This window comes from Furipterus horrens, unplaced genomic scaffold (genome assembly GCF_987537825.1).
Source record: "Furipterus horrens unplaced genomic scaffold, mFurHor1.1.pri manual_scaffold_5, whole genome shotgun sequence".
Taxonomy (NCBI): domain Eukaryota; kingdom Metazoa; phylum Chordata; class Mammalia; order Chiroptera; family Furipteridae; genus Furipterus; species Furipterus horrens.
In genome coordinates, this window is record NW_028327175.1 from 86,440,044 (window position 1) to 86,466,060 (window position 26,017).

Genomic DNA, 26,017 nt, shown 5'->3' on the forward strand with positions numbered 1-26,017 from the left:
AAATAATCATTGAATCACAGAAGAAATTACAAGGGAAATTGAAAAATATTTGGAGAAGAATGAAAATGCAACATAACCAACATTTAAGGATGAGGCTAAAGCAGTGCTCAATGGGAAATTTATAACTATAAACGTCTGTGTTAAAAAAGAAGAATAAAGATCTCAAATCAATAGCCTAACCTTCTACCTTTTTCTAGGAAACTAGAAAAAGAAAAGCAAACTAAATTCAAAGCAAGCAGAAGGAAGGAAGTAAAAATTTCAACTGGAAATAAATGAAATAGAGAATAGAAAAATAAAGAGAAAGTCAACAGAACCAACTTTAGTTCTATGAAAAAACAAAAAAATAATAAACATTTAGTTAGAGCAAGAAAGAAGATCCAAATTATTAAAATCAGAAATGTTGGCTCATATTTCTGCATTCTGTATAAATACCTGTTTCTATAAACTGTCTCGCCTAGTAGAATGGTTCCCATTCCTTCATCCAGGAGAAACGAAGCACACTGTATCATTGTTTTCAATCCTTGTAGGTAGGAAGCACTTGGCATGTTCAAATTGTGTAATTTAAGGAAAATCTATAATGAAGGATTTATACACAGGAGGAGGGTGGTTGGGGTGTAGGGAGCTCATAAAGGAAAGTGCAATATCAGGGATAACAACCAGAGCACAGTTACCACCCCAGAGCCTGAAGGACCTGAGACAGAGAGGGCTGGATGATAGAAGACTGACTGACTTTTGACCTTTGACTGGTAGAGGGATTCCACCAGCCAATGGCAACCCCATAAAGGAGTAGGGGAAAGTCAGGATCAGAGGGAACCTAAACTCACTCTCCTTTCCTGTCTCTTGCCACCACTCTCCATAGTCCAACACAGCCAGAAGCCAGGGGCCAGGGGACCAGCCCATACAGATCAACCTGTCCTGGCAGCAAGGAAGGCACAAAAGGGAGGAACTAGATCTGAATGAAACACCAGAAAGCTGTTCAACAGACCCCCAGTTATGCTAGATATTCCAAATGGAGGGAATAAATTGCATATGTAGGGAGTTAACTACTCAAAACTCCATAGGAGTAAATGAAGAATGAGCAGATTACCTCCTCTTGCTTTGTTTTTAGAATAGACTTCCTTGACTTCATGCACACGGTAGCTGTTTTCTTCTGTGCTAAGGCCCCACGCTGTGCAAACCAGGAAGGCAGTCGAATGTCTCATAGAGTGATGGTGAGTGTGTAAGGGAGCATCTGATGGTATAAGGTAACAAGGATTTTATGCTTAGTAACCTGACGTGCTTCATCTCGTGTGAGCTCCACAATAAGTTTATAAGGTAGTTACTACTCACCCTTCTATTTCACAGAGGAGAAAATTGAGTGTCAGAGAGGTGAAGTAACTTGATCAAGGTCATGTAACTGAGTGGTGGGTTAAGGATTTAAATCCATTTCAAGTCTGGGTCTTAATCACTAGGTTATATATGTCACAGCTGCCTTCCTGGGCTGGCACAGTATGGGATCTGAGCACAAGAGAAAAGAGCTATTGTGGACCCAGAGTCAGAGCAGGCTGCAGTGAAGGTTGCATTGGAGCCAGTATCATAGGATTATTTTCTCTGTCTTTATTTTGGAATCCTAACATTTTAACCTCTCAAGGGAAGAATCTTATTCTCAAAGTTAATGGATAAACAAATTGTGATATAGTCATGCAATGGACTACTTCTCTACAATAAAAAAGAATAAACTGTTAATAAAAGCAATAGCTTGGATGAATCTCTGAGATGTTATACTGAATGAAAGAAGCCAGTTGCAAAAGGGTACATAGTCTATTTTATGGTGATAGAAATCACATCAGTGGTTGCCTGGGGTGAAGGCGACAGGAATGAGGGCAAAAGGCTAGCAGAGTTGGGGTTTTTTTTGCTTGTTTGTTTGTTTGTTTGTCTTTTTTTCTGTGGGAGCATCTTCTATAAAAGAAATCTTCTGTGTCTTGATTGGCTTTGTAGTTACAAGTGAGTATATACCTGTCAAAATTCATCAAACTGTGTACTTTAAAAGAGTATATTTTATAATATGCAAATTATATCTCAATATAGTGATTTTAAAATAACTGATTAAAATTATGAAAACGTACTTAAGTAAATTTTACAGTTGATTTAGAGCCAGAACCATATATTAGAAATATCATAGGTGGTATACCTGTATTTTGAATAAAATAAACCTGATATGAATAGCAAAATTCATGTGATTTCTTCTCTTGGTAAAAGTACCATCTATGAGCTACTCTTCAAACCTGAATTACCTTGAATTAATTTCTTTTTCTCTTTTTTTCTAAAATCTAGAATGGTCAGTTAGAGTGCGTACGCTGGATGGTGAGTGAAACGGAAGCCATTGCAGAACTGAGTTGTTCTAAGGATTTTCCGAGTCTTATTCATTACGCAGGTTGCTTTGGCCAGGTATGAAGAGTTTTTAATTATCGTGTTTATAAGCCATCATATTCATTGTAGTATTTTTAATGAAAAAAAGTTCTAAAACAACCTAAATATTCCGTAATGGGATATTAGATAAATATTGAAACTATATCCATGTGATGAAATTTTATAGGAAAGTATCCATTTTATAATATTTAAGTTAAAATGTATGATACAAAACTGTTCCTGTAATTTGGTGCCAAATTTTAACTTTGGAGAAAGAGAAACAGGTAATAAGACAAAAAAATAAAAAAAACCAAAAAACCTGTGTCACAGCATATTTATAGTAGTTACCACTCAGAGTGGAATTACAAATGATTTTTCTTTTTTTGTATTTTTCAGTATTTTCCAAATTTTCTACAATAAACATATTTAACTTCTGTCAAAAAGAAAAATGCTATATTCTTGAACCCAAAATTAAGAAGAAGATATTTAGTAAGACATTAATCAAGGGGGTCTCCCTCTATTAAAGATGAGCAGTCATGCTAACTAGATGAGTCTCAGTTACAACCAATTTTTACGGTAGGAAATGCCAGTGTGAGTACTTGATGTACACAGATCACAATCCAGTGTGTGGAGAGAAAAATCATCACTAACTCCCTTGGAGGGAGTGAATATGAATTATCTTTTTAAAAAGGTGTAACCACAAAATGCCAATTGCAGTCTTTAAAAATAAAGTCAGCACTCTATTAAAATAGCTTCAATTTTATTTGTTTGTGACAAAGAAAATTGCTTCTCATGCATATAACCATATCCCCTTTGGCTTCATAAACTTTCCTCAGTGGCAGTAAATTATGGTATTGTCAACAAGAGATTATGCTTTTACAAGCATGACAATCTCAAGTTCAAAAATTGACTTCAAGAATAATACTATAGCCTTTCTTAGTGGGGGTTCATGTTAGGTGATGGTCTATTTTGTGCCATTGTAACTTCAATTAATATATATATTAATATGTACTGTTCTCTCTATGTACCAGGCATCATGCCATTGGAATTTGTGTACATTATCTAATTTCTTAAAACAACCCTGTTAGATCATGTTGTTTTTATCCCCCTTCTATAGATGAGGAGACTGAAGGAAGTTAAGTGACTTGCACATGGTCTAATGGCTAGTAAGAGCAAAGACTGGATCTCAAGTCCTCTTACTTCGGGGTTAGATTTTGTTGCGTCTCCATCTGTGTACATAATTTGTATAACTTGCTCACGGTGGCATTGACAGAGCTGCAGCAGGGTTTTTTACAATTTTATCTAACAGCACCTTATGATGTATGGAGTACCTTTGAAATGATTACACAGCTTATTGAAGAAGTGAGTACCTGTAACTAAATTTAAGAAATGAAGAAAGTAGCAGGAAGAACATTTAAAATTTGTAAAAGCCACTATCTTTGAAATGATTACTCCATTTTTTGTGTGTATTATATAGCCATGATATCCTACAAACAATTGTAATAGTCAATAAGCATTTGCTAAGGATGTCCCTTTTTATACTGCAAAGGTCAGAATACAATTTTCAAATGACCAACAGAATTAAATCACCGCTAATCTTTATAAGTTGTTTTCAATATAAAACAACTTAATTTATTCTCAAACTGTCAGAATAATTGTTTCATATCCTTGATTTGATTTGCTTATATAAAAGTTAACAAGGAATTTTGGTATTAGTGGAAAGGCTGCCTGCACTTTCGGTAGAGTTTGCCAAGGAAAAGGGGAAAGGATCGCATTGCTGTTCTGAGACTCAAAGTAAATAATTGGGCATCCAGCACTCTTTGTCTTGGGAAATGTTGCTTATATATGCCAGTTTCTCTATTCAACCCTCACAGCAGGTTTCTCATAATTTGGAAGCTATTGGGACAGAACAAAAGAAAGTGACCTTTCTGGGACTGATTGGGGGATAGTGTGGCCTACTTGGCTGAACTAGAGGAAAATATGGAAAGTAGTGACCTATGTGAAGAGCAGTGTCAGACATTTGCTTCATGCTTGTATCAATCTTCAGGTTGTTATTTCAAGCTGATAAGCATTTTTAATGACCTAAAGTACAGCTTTCAGCAGGGCAGCCCAGCAGTGCCCTTAGGAGAGCATTCCTGCCCGAGTGGAAAATGTAGAAACCCATTAGAACTGTGAATGCTGTCCAGCCATCCTGCATCCGCCACAGCCACTTATGTAACAGATAACCTGTGGAGATGCTAAACTTGGAACCATTACAAGGCTAATATTTTCACAAGGAAGACTGTTATTGAACAGTTTTCTAATGGATTCAGCACATGCACGTTTTTCTACATCAAGCAGGCACTTCTAGTTTTGTTTCTTCAGTAAATACCTCTGAAAAGGATAGTATAGAGAAACATTCTTCTCTTGCTTTTAGTTGCCATCTGTCCCTCATATATTCTTAAAGAATGGGGTCCATTTGATTCCCAATTTGTGTCCTTTTTCTTGTAAAAATTACCTTTAAAGACTTCAGTACCACAGGGTAGCTGGCAGTTTTTAGTGGTGTCCTGGGGTGATAGATCTTTGGGTAATAGGAATTGATTTTCCTCATCCTGACACGTGAAGTCTCAGAGGGCACAATTATTTCCTTGCCTGATGGTACCTTGCAGAGCAGCACTGAGAGTGTGAAGGTGAAAGCCGCGGGGACACTCAGCAATGCATGGGGGTGTCCTCAGAGAGGCCGCTTTGCTGTCCCTTGAGAGAGATGTTGCTAGCAAACAGCTGAGACAGAATTGTCCCAAGTCAAGGCTGCCGCCTGTGTAATGGGCTGTTTTATTCATAAGTGAGGGTTCAAATGGTCTCAGCCAGGCTCCCAGTGAACCTCTCAGCCTCAGCTGCCCCGGGGGATTCAGCCTCTGTTGTGCTGGCCATTGGTTCTGTGGGCTCTGTTACTTTGTACTTCAAACCTGCCCTCATTTTGTCTCTGAGTCATTCATATGACTTTTCAGTCAAGAGATTCTGCTACCAAAACAACTTCATCATAGCTGTGAGCATTTACCAAGGATACCTTTGCCTACACTGTGGTGTTCATTCTTTTTAAATATTTGCTCTGATACGGATTGAAGTGGGGCACTTTTTGAAAAGAAGAAAAGGCTCAGCAGTTCCTAGGAACAGTCATGAACAGTGATAGGCACGCTAGCGAGAGGGATGGTTCTGCAGGCTGTGTTATTGTTTTTCCACAATTTACGTTGAAAAAGGGAAGTATTCCTTTGACTTGATTGTTTTACCATCATGGGGTGGAAGTAAGTAAACAATACTCAGAGTGCTGCGATTGCAGATGAAAGCAAAATAGAGAAATCTTTGATTAACACGAGCCCCATCCGCTCTCTAAGGACTGATCTTTGAAAAAGCATAACTGACATGGAGCCCGCACGAACCCACAGACCAACAGGCAGCTAACCATGATTTCTGCGACCCAAATGGTGCAAAGGGAGCATGTCCTTTATGGAGTCTGGGGTCATGGGGCATTGAGCAGTTGTGGATGTTCATACCCAGAAAACAGAAAACAGTCATGGAGAACATCAGCTCCTGAGTCAAGTTGTTTGTGTTTAAACCTTAGCGCTCCACCACTAGCTCATAAATGGCCTTAATACATTTTCTTTTTAAGAGAAAAGGTCTCCCTGGTTTTCAGTTTATTCATCATTAAAATGCAATTAATGGAACCTTCCTCACAGGGTTGCTCTGAGAACTAAACGAGAAAAGCCACATGAAGCACAGCTCATTGTGGCCACACAGTAGACACTAGATAAATGTTGGCTGTTATGATTATTGAATATCTTCCAAATTGTTATTGTTATTGCTATCAATGTTATCTAGTGTATTTCACCATAAGTAAACTATAAGAGAAACTTACCAAAGACTTATTCAGTCCTTAACCTATTTAATCAATTCTTAGATGTACTTTTCCCCCATATTTTACTATCTCTGAATTCTACATTTATCACACAATTAGATGACATTATGAAATTATCACTGGCCATTTATGTTACATTTTAACCTCCCAAAACTAGAATTAATCTTATAATTGATGGCATATTAGATTTGATGATCTATAATCACAGACATAGCTGCCTCCTTCAGAACTGCAGATGTTTTATTTATACCAGTAATAAACCTGTACATTGAAAAGTACTCTACAGGTTTTATTAGACTTTGTTCAGCAAGTCTCATAAATTACATATATTAATGGCCTTTTTAAATAATCACATTGCCTTTAGGAACACACAATACAAAATATTATAACCGGTTACCAAAAGTGTAGAGCATTCCCAGAACACAAAACTGGTAGATGAAGGACGTTTTCAGTCAATAATGAAAGTTGAATGGATAGAGATAGATGTGTGGGTGAATGGATGGAATAAATGTAAGTTGGAGAGACACTCTGTAAAAGAGAAATAATAAAGGAGAGCCTCTTCATTCACATAACTGCCTTGGATGCTCTCTGAAAGCAATATTTTGGGGAAAGTGAAGATGTGAAGTTCCAGTCTTCCTTTAACATCTCCCTCAGAGGGGCTGGGTGGGGGATAGGTAGGTGTGTGTTGGAGCACTAAAAGTCTAAGAAGGAAGAGGTGGGCACCCTTGCATATATGTGTGTATAATACACATATGCATTCATAAGGGCCTTCCTGGTCGGAGAAAATAGCTGTATTTATTCTGTTCTCCTAACTAGATAGTCGTTAAGTTATACTTGTCTAAATTGTAGGACAATGGATCTCTGCAGTGATATCAGAGCAGAAAACAACATTTCTCTGAAAGTGGATGTTACATGGTTTTACCAAAACCAGGGACTCTAGCCATCTCCATGCCCATTTCAGAAATCCTAAATGTTGGTTGTGTGAATTAGTATCTAGTCATCTAGACCCTTTTGGTAGTCATAGAGGAGATTTTCGTTTCCATATAATAGGTCAGTGGACAAGCCAATGGTATATCATTTTTATTAAATTGTCCAGTGCAGAACACAAAACTGAATTTGAGGTGCTAGGCAAAGACCTATCTTATTGTAAAGGACAAAGTAATGGTTCTTCCTTTATGTAAGTCCTGCATATTGAATTGGGTAAGATCTTTAATTGTAAGGAAGAAAGAGTTATCCATGCCATCATAAGAAAAGAAGGCAGGGCATTGTAACAATATAGACTGAACCTGACTTGAAGAGTCATCAAGAGCCAAGGCAACTCTTGCCTCACACAGATCTTGTCTTGTTCTCCCACATTATCTGTCCCCTACAAAGTCCAGGTGTCTAGATTATTTCCCAGATGTCCATAAGGGGAAAATTCCTAGTCATATGAAATGCAGTATTCCATTTCCTACAACCCCATTACTAAAAGAACACTGTGAAAGGACATTTTCTGTGCCTGTGGAATAGACATAGCCACTATAATATTTAATTGAGTCTGAAAAATATGAAAATATGCCTGGCCAGAAGGTACCTATAAACCATTTCTAAATATCTCGAACTCCTCTGAGCTTAACTAAAGAAAAAAGCTGTCAGAATATCAGAAACTAGGCAGCTAGCTTTTTCATTTTTCTGGTTTGTAAAATAAGGGTGCTGGAGGTGGATGATTCACTAAAATCTCTCGCACGCTGCAGTGTTAGGACTCCATGATTTACTATCAATGGAGTAAGCCGACTCCCCACGAGCCTGAGGATGACTCACTGAAGATGGCAGAGCTGCCCTTTTCCTCTGTAGAGGTGCAGCCGCCTGCCCTCTTGATGCTTCCGTGTCTTAGCCATCGACTTCAAGCCAGGTGGTGTGTCCTTTATCCTGAGGTACATCCACTCACCAGGACCTTTAAGGCGTTAAGATCAATCACACGGTGCCATCATCTGTCTCCAAATAAAAATAATCTAACTTCTTTCCACCGAATTTGGAAAAATAAAACAAAGTGTTCTACCTTATTCATGTGAAAAGTCACCTGCTCTGGTTCAAATCTCAGCTCCAACTTCCCCCAAGTTGGCCTCTGAAGAAGAGTGTTTAAGCCTGTCCGCAGATCCTTATCCAAATTCTAACTCCCAGCCTGGCCTCCAGGCTCTGTTCCACCTCATTCTCTTGGCATGTTGAGGGTTTCACTTTCTACAAGGTCTGTCTGCTTTTGCAGCTAATGCTCTGCTTTCCCTGGGTGCATTCTTGGTAGGTTGTAGGCATTGATTACATTTTTCTCTTCTTGCTCTTTAGGGGTCTTACTCCCTGCTTGCTCATGTGGAAACAGTGTTGAGCAAATGTCAGTCTGTTCCTGATGTCCCAGATGCCTTCATCAACAGAGCTCTGTTCCCCACATGACGGGTGCAACATTAAAGGAGTTGGCTGTTTTTATCCAACATTCCTTTCGCAGATTAGTTGGCATGTTCAGAAGGTGAAGGCAAATTTAATCCAGAAAAGTATAAAAGTTCATGACCAGTCCGAGCAAATAACTGGAAAAAAAATCCTTTAAAAGGCTAAGGAGAGGTTCAAGGCTATTTCAAACACATGACCATCTTTTTAAATGTCAAATTCCACCCACTAAATTTCATGCTGTTGTTTTTACCACGCTCCTATTTTTTTAACATTATATTTAATTTTTCTATTTTAAAACAGTGAAATCCCATCCCCCGGCTTTCTGCCTAGGCCAAACATAACATGAAAATACCACAAAAACTCTGTGGATAAAATGCAAATGGATTATGGTAACACATACTGGCTGCTGTGTGTCTTTGTTTTTGGAAGGCTGTGTTCAGAGCTTTAGGTGCCCTCCCTTTAACGTGGAAGAAGAGGAAGCTTTGCCTTTAAACATGACCAATACTTGGTCAGAAAATCAAGAGAGTCCCAGTTTTATTTTGGTGAGGTTATCTTATACTTGGCAGCTTAAGGTGCTGCCTCTTTTTTAAATTTTACTTATTTATTTTATTATTGACACTAATACAGATGTCCTCCATTTTCCTCCCCTTTGACCACCTTCCCCCAGCCCCCACCCGCACCCCCCGGCCTTCACCACACTATTGTCTGTGGCCATGGCCTATGCACATATGTTCTTTGGCTAATCCCTTCACCTTCTTTCACCCACTCCCCCCCGCAACCTCCCCCTCTGTGATCTGCCAGTCTGTTCCATGTATCCATGTTGCCTCTTTTTGTAAGCCTGTTGATTGCAGGAGGTTTGGAATTAGGAACGCATGGTTTAAGCATTATAAGATTAAAATTGAAGCTAGCTATCTCAATAGTTCGAGGTTTCATAATAATATTTCTGAAGCCTACACAATATAACAAGGTAGCAAAAACATTGCCTTGGAACCGGAAGACTTCGATTCTGGTTTCCACCTGGGATCTGTCTAGCTTTGTGACTTTGAGTTAGTCCTCAGACTTTGTGCAAATCAATTGTATTTGACTTCAGTCAGAGATTCATAGGTTTTCAGTTCATACTGCATGGGAATTTTTTCTTGGTATGATAGGCGTGATTATATCTTATCTTCACAATATGGAATTTTGTTTTCCTCTAATTTTATATTAGATTTCTCCATGTGATATGCCATTAATTCCAACCCTCTTTGTGTTTATAGGAGAAGATTCTTCTTTGGCTTCTTCAGTTTATGCAAGAACAGGGTATCTCATTGGATGAGGTGGACCAGGATGGCAACAGCGCCGTTCACGTCGCCTCACAGCATGGCTACCTGGGGTGCATACAGGTACACAGGCCCTGCTGCTTTGAAGAGTGAAATGAGTTTATCAAGTAATAAAACAAACAAAAAAATGAAATTTTGTTCACTGGAAGAATGGATTCAATCAGCTTTTTCTATTGTAGTAGATAATAAGGAATTATATTGATATATTTGTGTTTCCAGAAATCCACACAGATATAGGCAGAATAACCCTACAAGATTCTCCTTGAACGTCACTGGATGTTGAAAGGAGCTATTCCTTCTCTCTTAGTGGTACTTTAAAACTCCAGTGCTGAGGACAATAGACATTTAGTATTCCCTACCCTCAAGACAGCAGGAAATCACTACCAGAAATCACTCTCAGCCTCTCAAATGGCAGACAGTTCTTGTTACCAGTAGCACATTAGCACACTTATTCTCAAGTGTATGAAAAACAGGACAGATTTTATTAAGACTGTATTAGAAGAATTCTTCAGAGTAAGTAGTAAGTAGCAAGAGCATGCTGTAGTTTTTCCCCTTTCTGTGTGCAGGACTTAGCTTCTCAAGTGCATTTGAAAAGACGAGAATTGATTACAGGAAGGATTCAGATACTGATCCCCTCAACTGTCAGGCAGACTAGCCAAGGCCTTAGTTGACCAGCCACTCCACCCACCAGCCTCATTTTTTTAGCCGAGCATGCCTTACAAGTATTACTCTAATCTATGTGTGTGATGATGTAAAAAAGCTGGGGAGCAGAGCCACAGGAGAGGGGCTGGAGGTTCTTCTTCCTCATGAAGGGTATCCAGGAGGCATGCTCAGAGAGGGTGGAGTTCCTACAAGAGGAGTTGGCATCTCATCCCTCAGCCGAATGCAGAGCTGCATAGAGCTGAGCCGGACCCAGTGCCGCCATCATAGCAGCACGTGGTAGCAGGGTGCTGCAAGGGCCTTGAGAAGTTTGGGACGCATGCAAATGTAAAAACCAGACAGATCTTTTCACCCAGAAAAGAGTGTGAAAGCCCTGAGTGACAAAGCAAAGAGAGAGGCTGGCTGAAGAGTAGGGCAAGAGCAGTTAGAAGAAGAGCAATGGTGTCAGGAGAAGAAAGGCTTTGAATTGGAAAGTAGGTTTAGATTTGGCCTGGAATTTAATTTATGAACAGTAACCATACTTACCAGAATCAGAGCAATCACACTATTCTTATCATTGAAAATGTCCCAACACCCCTGGCTCTGTTCCCACATCTCTGGCAGAGCTGTTGACAACATGTGGCTGCCAGCCATGATTAGAGAAACTTCATCAAGGTCATACAGTTCAAATATGTTATATGTATATCACAACTCTCAGAAAGCAACATTCTTTTTTGACTTATTTTGTGTTCTTTCTTTTATTCCAAAATTAATATGCTCATTTATTTAACAGGTCCTTATTGAGGTCCTACTGTGTGCCAGGTAGACTGTATCTGATAGAGAACCTGTTGCTCAGGAAAGTAGAGAGACTCAGGAAATGACATGAGAAGATATGGGAAAGCTATAACATAAAAGGCAAGAGATAATGATTTTTTTTTTAAGCAAGAGAGCTCTCTGGAGTGTCAGTCCACATACAACTGCTCTTTAAAGAGCTAAATTGATAGAAAATATTCCAAGTGTTCAAAAGTTTCCCCACTATTGTTGGGAAAGGATAAAACTTCTAATTTAAGCCACCAAGTTGTAAAAAGAGTGATGAGAAATTGGAGTATAGAAGAGAGATAAATTTAAATTATTACCAGGAACTGCAGAAAGATTAAAGGAGTAGCTTTGTATTTTGTGGAAGAAAAATAATTGAATAAAAATGGAAAACTTTGTTTTTCTGTTTAACAAAACACTCTAATATTTAATAGATTTGAAATAAACTTCTTTATCAGCTAATAAATGATGGGAAGCCAAAGAAAACCAGCTGGTATCACCAATTCTACTTGAGATTTCAGTTATTTTTCTTTTTGGTATGTGAGGAGAAGCATTCTGTCCTTTCAGAACATTCATCACTCCACTTAACACAAATGATGTTTTTGGCACTCAATACCATGGATGTGGAAACTTGGGTAATCTTGGAAGCCGGTCTGTCCACTGGGTGTGAGACTAAAAAAAAAAAAATTACAAAGAGACGGAGTAGAAGAGGGGGGGAGCGAGGTTCCTTATGAGGTGAGAAGGGGACTGAGTTTGTAAAACATTGGAAAGAAAACTGCAGAGGCTGAGTCAAGGGAGCACTCACAGGGTGTGTTTACGCTGAGTCTCTCGGAGAGCTCAGAGAGCTCAGGGCCCAGGTGGCCCCGTGACTCCCGTGGGGGGGTGGCAATGACTTTCTGGCAGATTGACCTTTCATGGTGAGTGATCATAAACTGGAAGGAAAATGGAGCTTCTTAATGATCTCTGAGTCTAAATAGTCTAGGAATTCAAAAATTGCAAGTATTACTTGTGGGAAAACATTACCTATGACTAAAATCCAGAGATCTACAATCTCATGTTCATAGTGTCAAAGAATGTGTCAGATTGCAGCAGTGGATTAGTTTTAGTGTTAACAGCTTTTTTGTGGAATCTAATGTCATCAGAGCATAATGCAAAAGGATTTTGATGATTTTTAATTAATGATGTTAACCATGCTCCATCAGATCTCTCTCTCCTCTACTAGTGATACATTGGCCAGATTCCATAACATTTTGCTTGCTTTTATCTATTAACATTTATTCCAAACCAGTTTAAAGTGTCAGTCTTATTTCTGATTCAAAGCAATTTCATCCCCAACCCAGATTAGAGTCATGGTTCAAGGGGCTTGGCATGGGGAGTGAGGCATGATCAGCTTTTTACAATCCACATTAGCTCCTGTTCTCCTCTCCCTTCTGGGTTCCAATCGAAACAAAGAGGAGGTATGAAGAGAAAAATCTACTGTCTCTTTGCTTGACTGGGAAAGATCATGGCACTCTCCCTGAAAGTTGTCACTGCTTCTTTGCCCTGCCATGGTTTCCTGCTGGTGCCCTCTGCGGCAGCCTTCAGGTGCTGACTTCGGATGGGTGCTGGGGGTGGGGTCCACAGAGGGCCCTCTGGAGCCTCCCCGCTGATACCTGACAAGGAAGATGTGGCCCCAACCTTATGCCTTCCTTCCCCATACAATTCCCTCCACCTGTGTTGCATCCAGTGCCTCTTGGTGCTGTAGAACTCTCCCATTTTTAATGGGGTGATAACAGGCTCACACCCAGCTCTCTTGTACAATATCTGCTCAATCTTTAGGACATATCATTGCCCGGCACATGGTGGGAGTTAGGGCTGCTGCCCAGCCTCTGCCATATCATTTCAGTCCATTTCATTCTTGATCAAGGTTAGGCGCAGCAACAGATCAAGTGTGTTGCCCAGGTAAATAGGAACAGGTAAACACAATGCCACTCTCTCCTCCTTACAGGCATCCCCAACTTTATGAGCCCACCTGTTGAAAGGGACAAGGTGTCTCGTCACACACACACTGCCCTGCACTCCTCATAAGGGACAGGACTGCAAGGATGACAGTAACCCTTCCCTCCCAGCCTCCTTCTGAGTGAGACTGATGTGGGCTTAATGGTAGTAGGACTGGCCTTCTACATCTTTGTAGACTCCAAAGGGTGGTATCTGATACTGACTACTGGAAGCTCGACAGAGGCTCTTTTTTGTATGTGATGGTACCCATTGCCCCCACCCTGGCCTGTTGTGGGCTCTGGTAACTGGTTTTGGAATAACAGGAAAAGTTCCATTCAACCTTCCATTATAGTCATGTAAAAGTAATGTTTAGAAGGAGGCCCTGTTATGACACCATATCTCTGCACTTTCTGACAGACCTTGGTTGAATATGGAGCAAATGTCACCATGCAGAACCATGCAGGGGACAAGCCCTCCCAGAGCGCCGAGCGCCATGGGCACACCCTTTGCTCCCGGTACCTGGTGGTGGTGGAGACCTGCATGTCCCTGGCCTCTCAGGTGGTGAAGTTAACCAAGCAGCTAAAGGAGTAAGTGTCCATTCATTCCCTGAGAACCAAGTCTGGCTCATCATCATTGTGCTTAGATGTCAGCCAGGTGCCTTAGTAAGCTCCCCGTGCAGATTGCAGTAGTCCCTCTCTGTATCGCGGTTCACTTATCGCAGCCTCACTGTATCGCGGGATTTTAAAAAATATATTTTATTATTTATCACGGATTTTTCGCTATCTTGCGGGATTTTGTGGTACTGTATATGCATGTTGTTAAAAGTTATGTAGGTTTAAGAGCGTAGAATATGTTTAAGAACATAAGTAGTGTTTATAAAAGTGTGGAAAAAGTTAATAAGGGAGTGGGAAAGATTAATAAGGAACTGGGAACGGTTTATAAGTGTGTGGGAAAGGTTTATAAAGCCTTAAAATATATATAAATACTAAAATAAATGTAGGATTCCTACTTCGCAGATTTTCGCCTGTTGCGGGAGGTGGGGGTCTAGAACGTAATACCCGTGATAAGTGAGGGAATGCTGTATACGAGGACTTCCTTGCATTCTCCTCATCTGCTTTTCTTCCTCCCTCCCAAATCCTGACAGCCAGTGTTCATGCTGAAGATGCCATCTCTGCAGAAGCAAAATGATATTAAACAAACAAGAAAAATGGAAAGCAAGCTTTCTAAGCAGGAAATTTAAGCTACAGTGGACAAAGGGAGAGCCTTTCTCTCTGTGTTCCCATCTCAGGGCCAGATTACATACCAGGTGTGGAAAGCACACATGGGCATCAGTCCCGAACTTCTGACCTTAATATTCTAGGAAATCATAAAGCACATGAGAGAGAAAACTCTAGGGGTGGGTCAATTTCTCAGTTTTCCTAAAAAGAAAAATATATGGTTGGGAAATTATAGACAGTTAACCTGGTAACCATCACCAGTAAATTATTATAAGAAATCAGATAATTCATCAATCCTCAGGACATAAAATCTTATTCATTAGCATCATGTTACTTAAAACACTCTGTCTAGCTAAGGTCAGTTCTTTTCTCCATGAAATTATTAAACTGATACACACTGTGTATCTAGCTGTGAGGAAAGCGTTTCTTGGAGGCTGTCAGGAAATGCTTGAAGAAAGAGGGACTGGAGAAGAGGTAGGTCTTTGGTGGATTGAAAGATGAAGAAGCTGGCACCCACCTGAGACCAAGGTCATCAGCCCTTGGAAAACAACAAATTAGAGTTATAATGGGGAGAGAATCACAAAAATCGGAATCAATATTTGATGCAATATTGACAGAGGAGGAGGATAAACCTTAAAAATTAAATTTTAAAGGAAAATTATGAAATCTTTTAAATTAAAAAATATATATACAGTATTCCCTCACTTATCGCAGGTATTACGTTCTAGACACCCCCCCCCCCCCACGATAGGTGAAAACCCGTGAAGTAGGAACCTTACATTTATTTTAGTATTTATATATATTTTAAGGCTTTATAAACCCTTCCCACACACTTATAAACCGTTACCAGTCCCTTATTAACCTTTCCCACTCCATTATTAACCTTTTCCACACTTTTATAAACACTACTTATGTTCTTAAACATATTCTATGCTCTTAAACCTACGTAACTTTAACAACATACGTATACAGTACCGCAAAATCCTGTGATATAGAGAAAAATCCGCGATAAATAATTAAATATAATATTTTTTAAAATCCCATGATACAGTGAGGCCACGATAAGTGAACTGCGATATAGAGAGGGACTACTGTATATATTTTTTTATTTTCATTTTGAACAAAGACCTGTGCTGGGTAGAAAGCCCTAACTGATTACAAATGTCATTCACACAACCACAAGGCCGTGGACCCTCTGACTCTTCTGTATGCTTGGGGAAACCTTGATCTCTTTATTTCTACTTTCTTACCTTAGAGGTACAAGTCTCTGCACCTCCACCCCCACCCCATTCCCTGTCAGTATATGGAATACTATCTTGAATAAGGTTGGGCTTTTAACAGAGAAAGTGTGAAAATAATATTTAAAAATATTAAAGTTCCCTTCAAGCATTCTTAACCCAGTTACACAGAACCCCCCTGGGGCAGGTGAGCTCAGTGAGCTTGAAGGGCTGGATGTAATTGAAGGGGAAATGCACATCAATTCATAACTCACTAAGTTATCTTCCCCCAGCAAACATACTTATACACACATCATTTTGTACATGTGTAGGTATTTCTACAAATAAGTTCCTAGAAAGGAAATGCTAGAACAAAAGGCACACATATTTGAAAGGCAGATAGATGTAGCCTAAAATCCTTCCGACTATGTGGTACCAATGCCCACTTCCCCCAGTAGTGTGGAGACATATCCGTCAAGAGGAAATTTTAAATGATCTAATAGAATGTTTTTTCTAAAGGGTCATGCTCAGTGAAAAGATCACAAAACAGTCTCCTCAGTCTCTGTACCACAGAGTTTGAGAGGCTTTCAAGAACTATAATGGCTATTTTATTGGTCAGGGGCTTGGCTGCTCTTTCTCTTGATGGTCCTGAGATAAAATACACGTACATGCTAATAGACAACAGTTCTTCCAGTGTGGCCCAAGCTGAATGCTGTAGACAGTTGTAGTTAGGCCAATAACAAGGTAAAATATGAGGGGTTACATGCAAATGCTAGTCCTTTACTTAACATGTGCCTCTGTGAGGCTGGCAAAACTAGAAATGAACAGAGAAGCCCACTTTGTATCACCATAGCACACTGTACCTGCGGGTTCCAGGGCAGGAAGAAGGGTGGAAAATACTAGTTTTTCCAGTCCAAAATTCTGCATGAGAGACTCATGAGTGCTTTAGCCTGTCAGAATAACTTTACCACTTCTAGTTAATAAACATAGCTACTATTTAGACACAGCACCCTTCAGTTCTGTTAGAAATTCTAATCTACAAGCCTAGGTATTATGGTTTGAATTGTGATCCTCCTCAAAAAAAAATAATATGTTGGAGTCCTAACCCCTAGTACCTCAGAATGCCCTTATTTGGAGACAGAGACAGAGAGAGAGAGAGAGATTTTTCTTAAAAATGAGATGCTACCGTACACAGTATTTTGTCACGTGCCCTTTTACTTAAGGAAAGGAAAGTACACTTTATATGGGAAACTTTCTAAAGTTTAAATAAATAAATATTCAAGTATGTTGTCATTTTAATAGCTCCCTTTATATTGATAGAAATAATTATTAATTATTTACTCAGTCTTATTGATGAACATTTAGGTTACTTACAGTTTATCACGGTATGAATAATAAATTTATATCCATTTTGGGTGCTTTTGATTGTATCCTTAGAAAATTCCTGAACTGTAAGAATGAAGATTATGCACATTTGTGATACTTTTGGATTTATTGCAACTTTTTGTAAATTATTGTGAAAATATATATACCTAATAATTTATAGTGGGAGCTATGTACCAGAGAGCTTATTGTCTTGGTTTGTGTTTCTCAGGCAGACAGTGGAACGCGTCACGCTACAGAACCAACTCCAACAACTTCTAGAAGCCCAGAAATCCGAGGGCAAGTCACTCTTTTCTTCTCCCAGGTAATTCCAGGAGCATTGGTGGTTAGAGTTATTAAGTCTCTTAAATCTCAGAGCCTTCTTTTGGACTTTATTTTAATGTCTTTTAAGAAGATGACAACAACATATTTTATCTTTATGAACAGGGATAAAAATGAGGTATTATGGGCAAAAGGCACTGGACCTCAGGTCAGGTCACCTGGACTGATCTCTGGCTCTGCCATTTCATCGTTCCAGGACTATAAACAAGTCACTTTTTCAGTCTTTCATTTCTTCATCTATAAAATGGGAATACTGATATGTAGGTTCATAAGATGGTTGAAGATGGAATTAATTGAGAAAATTTGTGCAAAATTGATATATAAACAGTAAAAAATAGTAAACAAATTTAGTCATAATGAAAAGCATGAGGCATTCTATACTTTGGTTATGCTTGCTTTCAACAGATATTAAGTGATTATTCTTATTCCAATCTTACTGATTTGTAAGTTACTAGTAGCAGTAAAGGTCATGCTGTGATATGTGGCCAAGTCGTTTTAACCCAGTAGGAAATCATCTCATGTGTTCTTTGTCCTTTTTTCAGTTCACCATCCTCCCCAGCTACCAGAAAGTCCCAGTGGAAATCCCCGGATACAGATGATGAGTCTGTAGCTAAAAGCAAACCTGGAGTCCAAGAGGGAATGCAGGTCCTTGGAAGCCTGTCAGCATCCAGCCGGACTAGGGCTAAAGCAAAAGATGACGATTCTGATAAAATCCTTCGCCAGTTATTGGGGAAAGATATCTCAGAGAATGTCTGCACCCAGGAAAAGCTGTCCTTGGAATTTCAGGATACTCAAGCTTCCTCTAGAAATTCAAGAAAGATCCCTCTGGAGAAGAGGGAGCTGAAGATTGCCAGGCTGAGGCAGCTGATGCAGCGGTCACTGAGTGAGTCCGACACGGACTCCAACAACTCTGAGGACCCCAAGAGCACGCCCGTGAGAAAGGTCGACCGGCCCAGACCGCAGCCCATCGTCGAAAGCGTGGAGACCATGGACAGCGCAGAAAGCTTACATTTGATGATAAAGAAACATACCTTGGCTTCAGGACGCAGGTTTCCTTTCAGTATCAAGGCCTCCAAATCCCTGGATGGCCATAGCCCATCGCCCACCTCAGAGAGCAGCGAACCCGACTTGGAATCCCAGAGTCCAGGCTCAGGGACCACTCCCCCAAACCAGCCCTCTGGAGACCCCACTCAGCCCAGTCCTGACAACACAGTGGCCCAGAAAGTGGCCACGAGTCCCAAGAGCGCCCTCAAGTCTCCGTCTTCCAAGCGCCGGACATCTCAGAACTTGAAACTCAGAGTTACCTTTGAGGAGCCTGTGGTACAGATGGAGCAAACTAGCCTTGAAACAAATGGAGAGAAGGACAGAGATAAGAGCAGGACCCCCCAGCGGACCTCCACGAGCAATGAATCAGGGGATCAACTAAAAAGGCCTTTCGGAACCTTCCGATCCATCATGGAGACGCTAAGTGGCAACCAGAACAATAATAATAACTATCAGGCCGTGAGCCAGCTGAAGACCTCCACACTGCCCTTGACCTCACTTGGAAGAAAGACAGCTGAAGCCAAGGGAAATCCCCTGAGCTCTGCTAGCAAAGGAAAGAATAAGGCGGTGAGTGCTATTTGGAGGTGATCTGTTTTTTTCCTTTGAATCATGTCACTCTTAGCACTACAGATTGTTGACCTTTGCCATCGTGAGGTCATCTCCAGAAGAATTCTAAAGGAATGCGTGGAAAGCCAAATTTATGCGTTTCTAATGAGATATGTTACTGTACATACCTTTTTCTGTTTATCTGGAAAATACTCTGAGAGGAAGATTAAATAAATCACAGGAAATTATATTCTGGTAACTAGGTTTCCATAATAGTTTGATCCTTGAGTATTAGAAGTCCTTGACTGGGAGGCATTTCCATAAGATTAGACCCTCAGTCAATGTGAAATCAGGCCCTTCTTTGGCATGGATTCTACCTTGGGAAGAGTTTATTTTCCTTGTGTGACTGGGTAGTTTATTCTCAAGCCCAATTAAAGAGCACATAAATAGAAACTCTGTTTCTGAAGACTTAACTATTCAACTCTGGGATGATCTTTGAAATAAATACACCACTGAGACCTCCACATTGGCATTGTATGATGCAGGCCCCTAAGTGTTGACCAGGAAGCTAGAGCAGTCTGAAGTGCTTGCCAGTACTTAGGGGATGGCAGAGTGTGCCAGGAAGTACATTTTATAATTGCACTTATTGGAAAACCAGGCACTATAATCTGTGGTTTAAATCCAATGAATAAGAAATAACATCTTTTGAGACAGTGTCCCCTGCATGCTCTGTGCCTGCCACGCCATCAAAGATGGTGTAGCAGCTGAAGTGCAAAACTCTGAGGACTGGAAGGTCCCAGAATACCCATCATGCAATCTAGGGAGTCACACCCACATAATTTATTTTTGGATTCAAGGTCAAATTCCAGCAAGGTCTAAGAACTGTTGAATTCTTTTTGCAATACCAAAATGAAGTTTTAGTTAATATCTCTAATTAAATGAACACCACTTGATTTCCACTGTGAATTGTCTTTGTTATAAAGGACCTTAGTTCTATTTGTTTCAGCTAGAAAAGTCCCACTTGTGCCCCAAACACCAGAACATTGGGGTTAAATATGTCCAAACTTACATTGCTTAGATAAAGCTATTCCAAGTAACTTAATGGGTTCTCTTGCTCAGGAATACAAGAATTATCTCAGCAGTTCCCCACACTCGTTAATGCATGTACAAAGCTTCTGTCTTAGTCTAATCTGTCTCCTGCATGCCTCCTGTTAATCAAGACTTGTGCATGCGCTGAGCTTGCTGCATGTTTTCAGACTATTTTTAATTGCACCTCTAGGAGATGGCCAGCAGCTGCATCAACCTTCCCTCTTACACGCTGATTGAAGAGCCTCTGCGTAACTGTGTACGGTACGTGGCGTAGGGGACATGTTGCACCGCACTGCCCTGCCTTCGCTTTGAATTGCATGACCTTTTAAATCATGGTGCTGCAGCACCGTTAACAGGGCTGACACCAAGGAAGAAGAAACTTACAACTCTCCCCCACAAAAGACCAGGCAGGCTTGTAACTGGCCCTATGAAAGGGAGCAAGTGCCCTCCAGGAGGGGCTTTCTTCTAGCCGCAGAGGGCAGAGGAATCTACTCAGCTCACAAATATGCTCTGTCTCCCGTTGACTTTGGCTTTCAGTCTTTGTTTTATTGGAGTCAAGTACCAAGTAAGTATAGAAATTAAATTTCCTGTCATGGGTGGAATTAGTCAACCTCCGATCAGAATCAGAACTTTGAAGCAGGGCTGAAGTTTTCATTCATTGTTGATCACAGACTGAAAGCTCATTTCATCACCGTTCTGCTGCCCTTGGGAGAAGCCAGGCCCTGTCATTCTGAAGTTGCTCCAGCTTAGCGTTCGGAACCACGAAGCCAGTCAGTAAGCCAGTCTCTGAGTCACCCAGCAAAACAAGGGTCTTTCTCAAACAAGATGTTTACAATTCAAAATGTGCAGACTATGTGTACATGAAAGGATCCTGTGGGAGGTCACAGAGGACACCTGCTTGGGCAAAGTCCTTCTGTAGCACAGCTTTCTTTCATCTCTGGGGGAACATGCACCACCTCCTGACAGGGCAGAACCTGGAGGAGGAAAAGGAGGGAAGTGGAGGGGGCATTAATGCAGTTCCTGCCTCTTACTGCTTTATTTCAGAGGAGTTAAAGCCAAGCCCATTTTAAAAGGAGACTATCACTTTTAAATCATTTAAAGTAAAGTGAATCATTTAAGTTTAATTTAATGTTTCATTTCAGTTATTTAATTGAAACTAAAAATTTGACATACCTTTTAGCTGTCTTCCAAAATGCTCCAGAATGTTTGTGTGAATGTGTGTGTGTGTGTGTGTGTGTGTACATAAATATGATTGTATGTGTTGTGGGTATGAATTTTGGTTCAGAATACTAAAGCATGAGAAATGTTACTCTCCTTTGTTTTCCCTCTAAATCAAATTTAATCTGCTCCAAGTCTCTACTCAGGCTAGAGGAAAAGTAAATTGCAGTCATTTTAGAAGGTGCCCCTAGGGGTCTCATTAATTCAGTAAATTGAAGGAAGTGCCTTGAATGTTCAGTATTTACTGGTCACCAGAGTTCTGCTTGGGTCAGGCTCACATGTTGCCCAAGTCAGGCCACTTTGGCCACACGGGCGCAGGGAACCTTGGCCAATGCTGACAGCCCAATGCCTGGGGTGGGGAGAAAACAGAAAAAACAGGCCTGCTCCCTCCGCAGACATTGGCATTGGCCCACTGCTGCTTTTCCCAACCTACCTTCCCCACCCAAATACCCTTCTCTGTCCCCACATCTTAGGTTGGGTGTGCCTTCTGTTGCCTAGAAAATTCTGTTTTTGTCCTTAAGCAGAAGTCACCAATGATACCCTGAGGGAATGAAGTGCAAAGACTGGCAAACTCTTGGGAAAGGGAGATGGGGAGGATCTCTCATTTCTTCCTGGCTTCTACAGCACCTAGAATAAAGACAGTTAGCGTCACAGTAGATTCTCCCACCAGATATATTTTATCCTGTCTTTATAAGCAAGGGAATGAAGCTGGACAATCTACTATAATAAGATTACAAAAACAAGAGCACAACATGAGGTTATGAGGCCACTTGGCTATCTGACATGAGGATAACACTTTCCTACTTAATTTAAGAAACAAGCCTTCTGAAGGCTCAGTTTTGAACCTGTCAGACTCACGGGCTTTTTGTATTAACCAAGTTTGATTTTAGTGATAAAAAGAAACCCCAAAATAAAAATATTTGGTTATTTAAATAAGCATACTGGCCACTCCCCTCACTATCTTATACATTAACCTGTACTTGACTATGCTTTTAGTTTGACATGTGTTCCATAGAAAGTGAAAACCCACTACTTGTTCATGCTAGGGAGGGAAGGTTTCACTGATTCACTCATAGTCACTCAGAGGCAAAGAGCACCAGCCCAGTTCACTCCTTCGATAAGGTAAGAATGGCTAACTCTAGTTGAAATAAGGATTCCTCAGAGAAATTAAAACTAGAATGGGAACATGGGCGTGAAAAACACCAGGTTGACTAGTGCCTTCTTCATTTGGCCTATGACACACACAGAGAAAGCATCCCATAGAAATATAGAAGAAGGAAAGGAACCCAAGTGTTCATCTCTCAGTGATAGTTTCACATCTTGTCCCAAGAATTGGAAGGCCGAATGGCTCCTCTCAGGTAACAGAGATAGCCCAGGATCCTATAACTTTGGAAACCAATGGCAGTCCGTGGGTTCGAGTTGGCTCCAAACATTATGCCACTGAATGGGCACAGCCCTGGGAGAAAAATGGAGGCAGTGGACCCTGGTTCCAGCCATACACTGGAACCGCACTTCAGTTCCTAAGGCAATTTTAATTTTCCTGGTAAGTGAAAAATGGGGGCAATAAATACAACATTTTATAGACTGTCAGCTCTGTAAGGGGGTTTTATTTGCTCTTTATTTTTCTAAATTGGTCACAGCTTGATAGAAAGAATCTAAATTTCTTTTCAATGCCTTTTAAAATTAGATTCAGCTCTATTACTTTGAACAGCTTTCCCAGTGTGTTTCAACTGCAGAGGATGACTTTGTTTATAACAATCAGATTTATCTTCACTTTCTCTTATAAAAGACAAATTGGTTTTGAGTTATTTGTTTGCAATTACTTGTTTTGAAATGTCAGTAAGACATTCATTTCCCAGAGTTTAAGTCTGTCTGAGATCTGTAGCAGGTACTGACGAGCAGAGGGCATTAACCCCAGGTCACCAACAGTCACACCCTCCCCGAACACGGTGGCACTGTGGCCTGAGGGGTTAGCATCAGGAAACCCCTAACCCGAGGACCAACACGAGAATAGACTCCGTAAAAAGACACAAAACAATGAATGCTACCGGTGTGGGTTTTACTGCAGAGGAATTAGCCATACTTGGAATTATCCATCTGGAGCCAAGAGCTGGCATCAGGTATTTTACATAGATAGCAAGGTTGTTCAACAACCGCTTCAAAGAGAGTGACCTGTTTGGCCTGAGCATGTGGCAGTGGTTCTCTGCTGTGCCCAATAGGAGATCAGAGTTCAGGGTGTCCCACCCCCACCAGTACGCAAATGGGATTTTCTTTCATCTTCTCCCTTTCTTGGCCATGGACAACTCTCCAAAGTTTAATTCAGAGGAATAAATGAAATTAAAAATTAAACTTTCAGATTGTGACAATAATCAATATTTATTAAAACACTAAGAATAGACTAGATGGTCTTTGTAAGGGAGTATGCCTTTGAGGCCATCACACCATACCCGGGGTTCTCTGTCCAGATATGTCCTCATGCTGGCAAGTACCATCACCAGAAACCGTTTGCTTTTGTCTGGGTAGCAACAGGAAGGAATTTAGTAATATGGAGGCTTGCTCAACCCAGGAGATAGGTTCTCTCTGGAAGGTTTTATACCCGGAATGGGACTGATATCCCATGAAAATGAATGCATGTACCCAAAGAGAAATTCACTTAAAAACAAAACAAAACAACTGTTGCAAGATTTGAGCTTGTGCTTCTTGCCACAAGCTTAACTAGGTATCAAGTAAGGGAAAAACAGCATTATTGTTCATACTTGTGGTCTTCTAACATGTACTACTCAGTAATCGCACACCCAAAGAAAAAGCATCTTCTTTAAACTATTAATAAACATCTTTTAAAACTATTAATAGCTATTAAACTTATTAGAGAATAAGAGGGGTCACCAGTGAGTTCATGTAAATAAAATAGAAATATCATTTGTTTCCACTAGACCAGCAGTACTATACTTTCCATTTTGTTTGACTGTGATAAAATTCACTTGACTACAGAATTTTGCCTGGATTCCAATCAGCAATTTCAATTGAGAATTAAAATGTGGCATGATTCTTTTATTTTTCAAAGAGTGGTTTATATGAAAACAGAATAATTTGCCTACTGGAATGAAGTGTTCTTCAGTGTGGTTTGTGTGAGGATAATTTCCATTTGGGGTGAACTGTTAAGTGGTATTGTCTTGTAACTTGACCATAGTTTTATCTAATTTTGGCCTCGTGGTTTCTCTTCTGCTTAGGCATAATGACATCAATAGAAAAATGAAGAAATCCTACAGCATAAAGCACATTGCTGAGCCAGAATCAAAAGAACTCTTCTTGTAAATCATTTTTTTAATTATCTTTCATCGCTGCCCTTTGGACACCTCTGGAGATTTCTGGACTATCCTCTGTGGAAATAGAACCATGAGAACAATGCCTCACCAGCAGAATATCAGGATGCCTTAAATTTATAGTAGTTGACTATATAAGCCACATTTTTGGGTGATACTTGTATATATACCTTGTCTTTAAAGAGATGTTTAAAAGCATGACCGAGCAAACGTATGTTTTCTATATTGTACTGGTTCAGCCTACCCACAGAACAGTCCCCAAGCATCTGATGCCGTTTTGTATTTCATCGATTGCATGAGTGTTTGCCAGTGTTGATTGAACTTTCCTTTCCCCATAATATGGGCAGTGTTGGCTTGGCATCTCAGTGAGACCAGGCCAGTGGTATTGTTTTCTATCAAGAGTGTTTTTCTGTCCTTTCTACTTTTTGTATAAAGGAAATAAAACAATGTTAACAGCCACCTATAAGTTTGGGACACCTACTTTCTAATAAATCTGTGATGTTCTGAATTCTAAGGGACTTTGAGAGTATTTTGATAGCTGCTATTTTATTTCAGGAACAAACTGCCCAGTTTAGCTGTTTTCCCGCAGGGATCAAATAAAACATTCTAGTTTTCATTAAGTACTAAAGGATCAGACAAGTATATAAAATAAGTCAATTCCTCTGTCTTTTCAAATTGCAGTGTTGACATGAGAAAATACTAATAACAACTAAGGGTTTTGCCCCTTCTTTGGTCATTTTTTTTTCTGTCTCTAGCACATTCTGAGGCCTGTCTAATCCCTTTAAGAGACAAAGTGGAGCCTGAGTTTATGACGGCTCTATTGATATAGCCTTTTTAATCCATGTAAGCAGTAAGTTCCATGAGGTTTCATTCTATCATGTAAAAATATATTTCTGTTGAAAATTTCAAAAGTTTTATTTTCAAAATGTTGGCAGAGCCTGCCTATAAGAGACCTGTCAAATTTTAGTAAGAAAGTACAGTACACTCCTACCAGTAGGACAGAGTACTGTATGCTATTAACAGTTACTGGCAATGTTGCTGCAGTCAAATATGGGCTATTCTGTATGCTCGAGGGCAAAATAGGCCAAGGTACCAATTAGGAGGCAATTTTGCACATGTGGGTCATCTGAAAAACTTGGGCTTGATGAGATTCAATGAGGTATATATAGAAGAAGGAGCTAATATTAAAGTGACTTTTATGCACCAGCCT

At 40.1% G+C, this 26,017-nt stretch overlaps 1 protein-coding gene across 3 annotated transcripts in view; it reads left to right on the forward strand.

Moving 5' to 3' along the window:
- The window catches only part of SNCAIP (synuclein alpha interacting protein), a 142,864-nt gene extending 117,549 nt beyond the window's left edge, over window positions 1–25,315 (forward strand). For 2 of the 3 annotated variants that reach the window (XM_090276621.1, XM_090276622.1), the window contains exons 6-12: window positions 2,314–2,427; window positions 9,955–10,080; window positions 13,867–14,036; window positions 17,478–17,570; window positions 18,130–19,198; window positions 20,457–20,527; window positions 24,715–25,315. In XM_090276621.1, the coding sequence (XP_090132747.1) occupies window positions 2,314–2,427; window positions 9,955–10,080; window positions 13,867–14,036; window positions 17,478–17,570; window positions 18,130–19,198; window positions 20,457–20,527; window positions 24,715–24,799 (1,728 nt within the window). In that variant the 3' untranslated portion in view covers window positions 24,800–25,315. The remainder of the gene's footprint in view (window positions 1–2,313; window positions 2,428–9,954; window positions 10,081–13,866; window positions 14,037–17,477; window positions 17,571–18,129; window positions 19,199–20,456; window positions 20,528–24,714) is intronic. The other variant, XM_090276623.1, reaches the window with a different exon arrangement.
- Window positions 25,316–26,017: the final 702 nt, after the last annotated feature.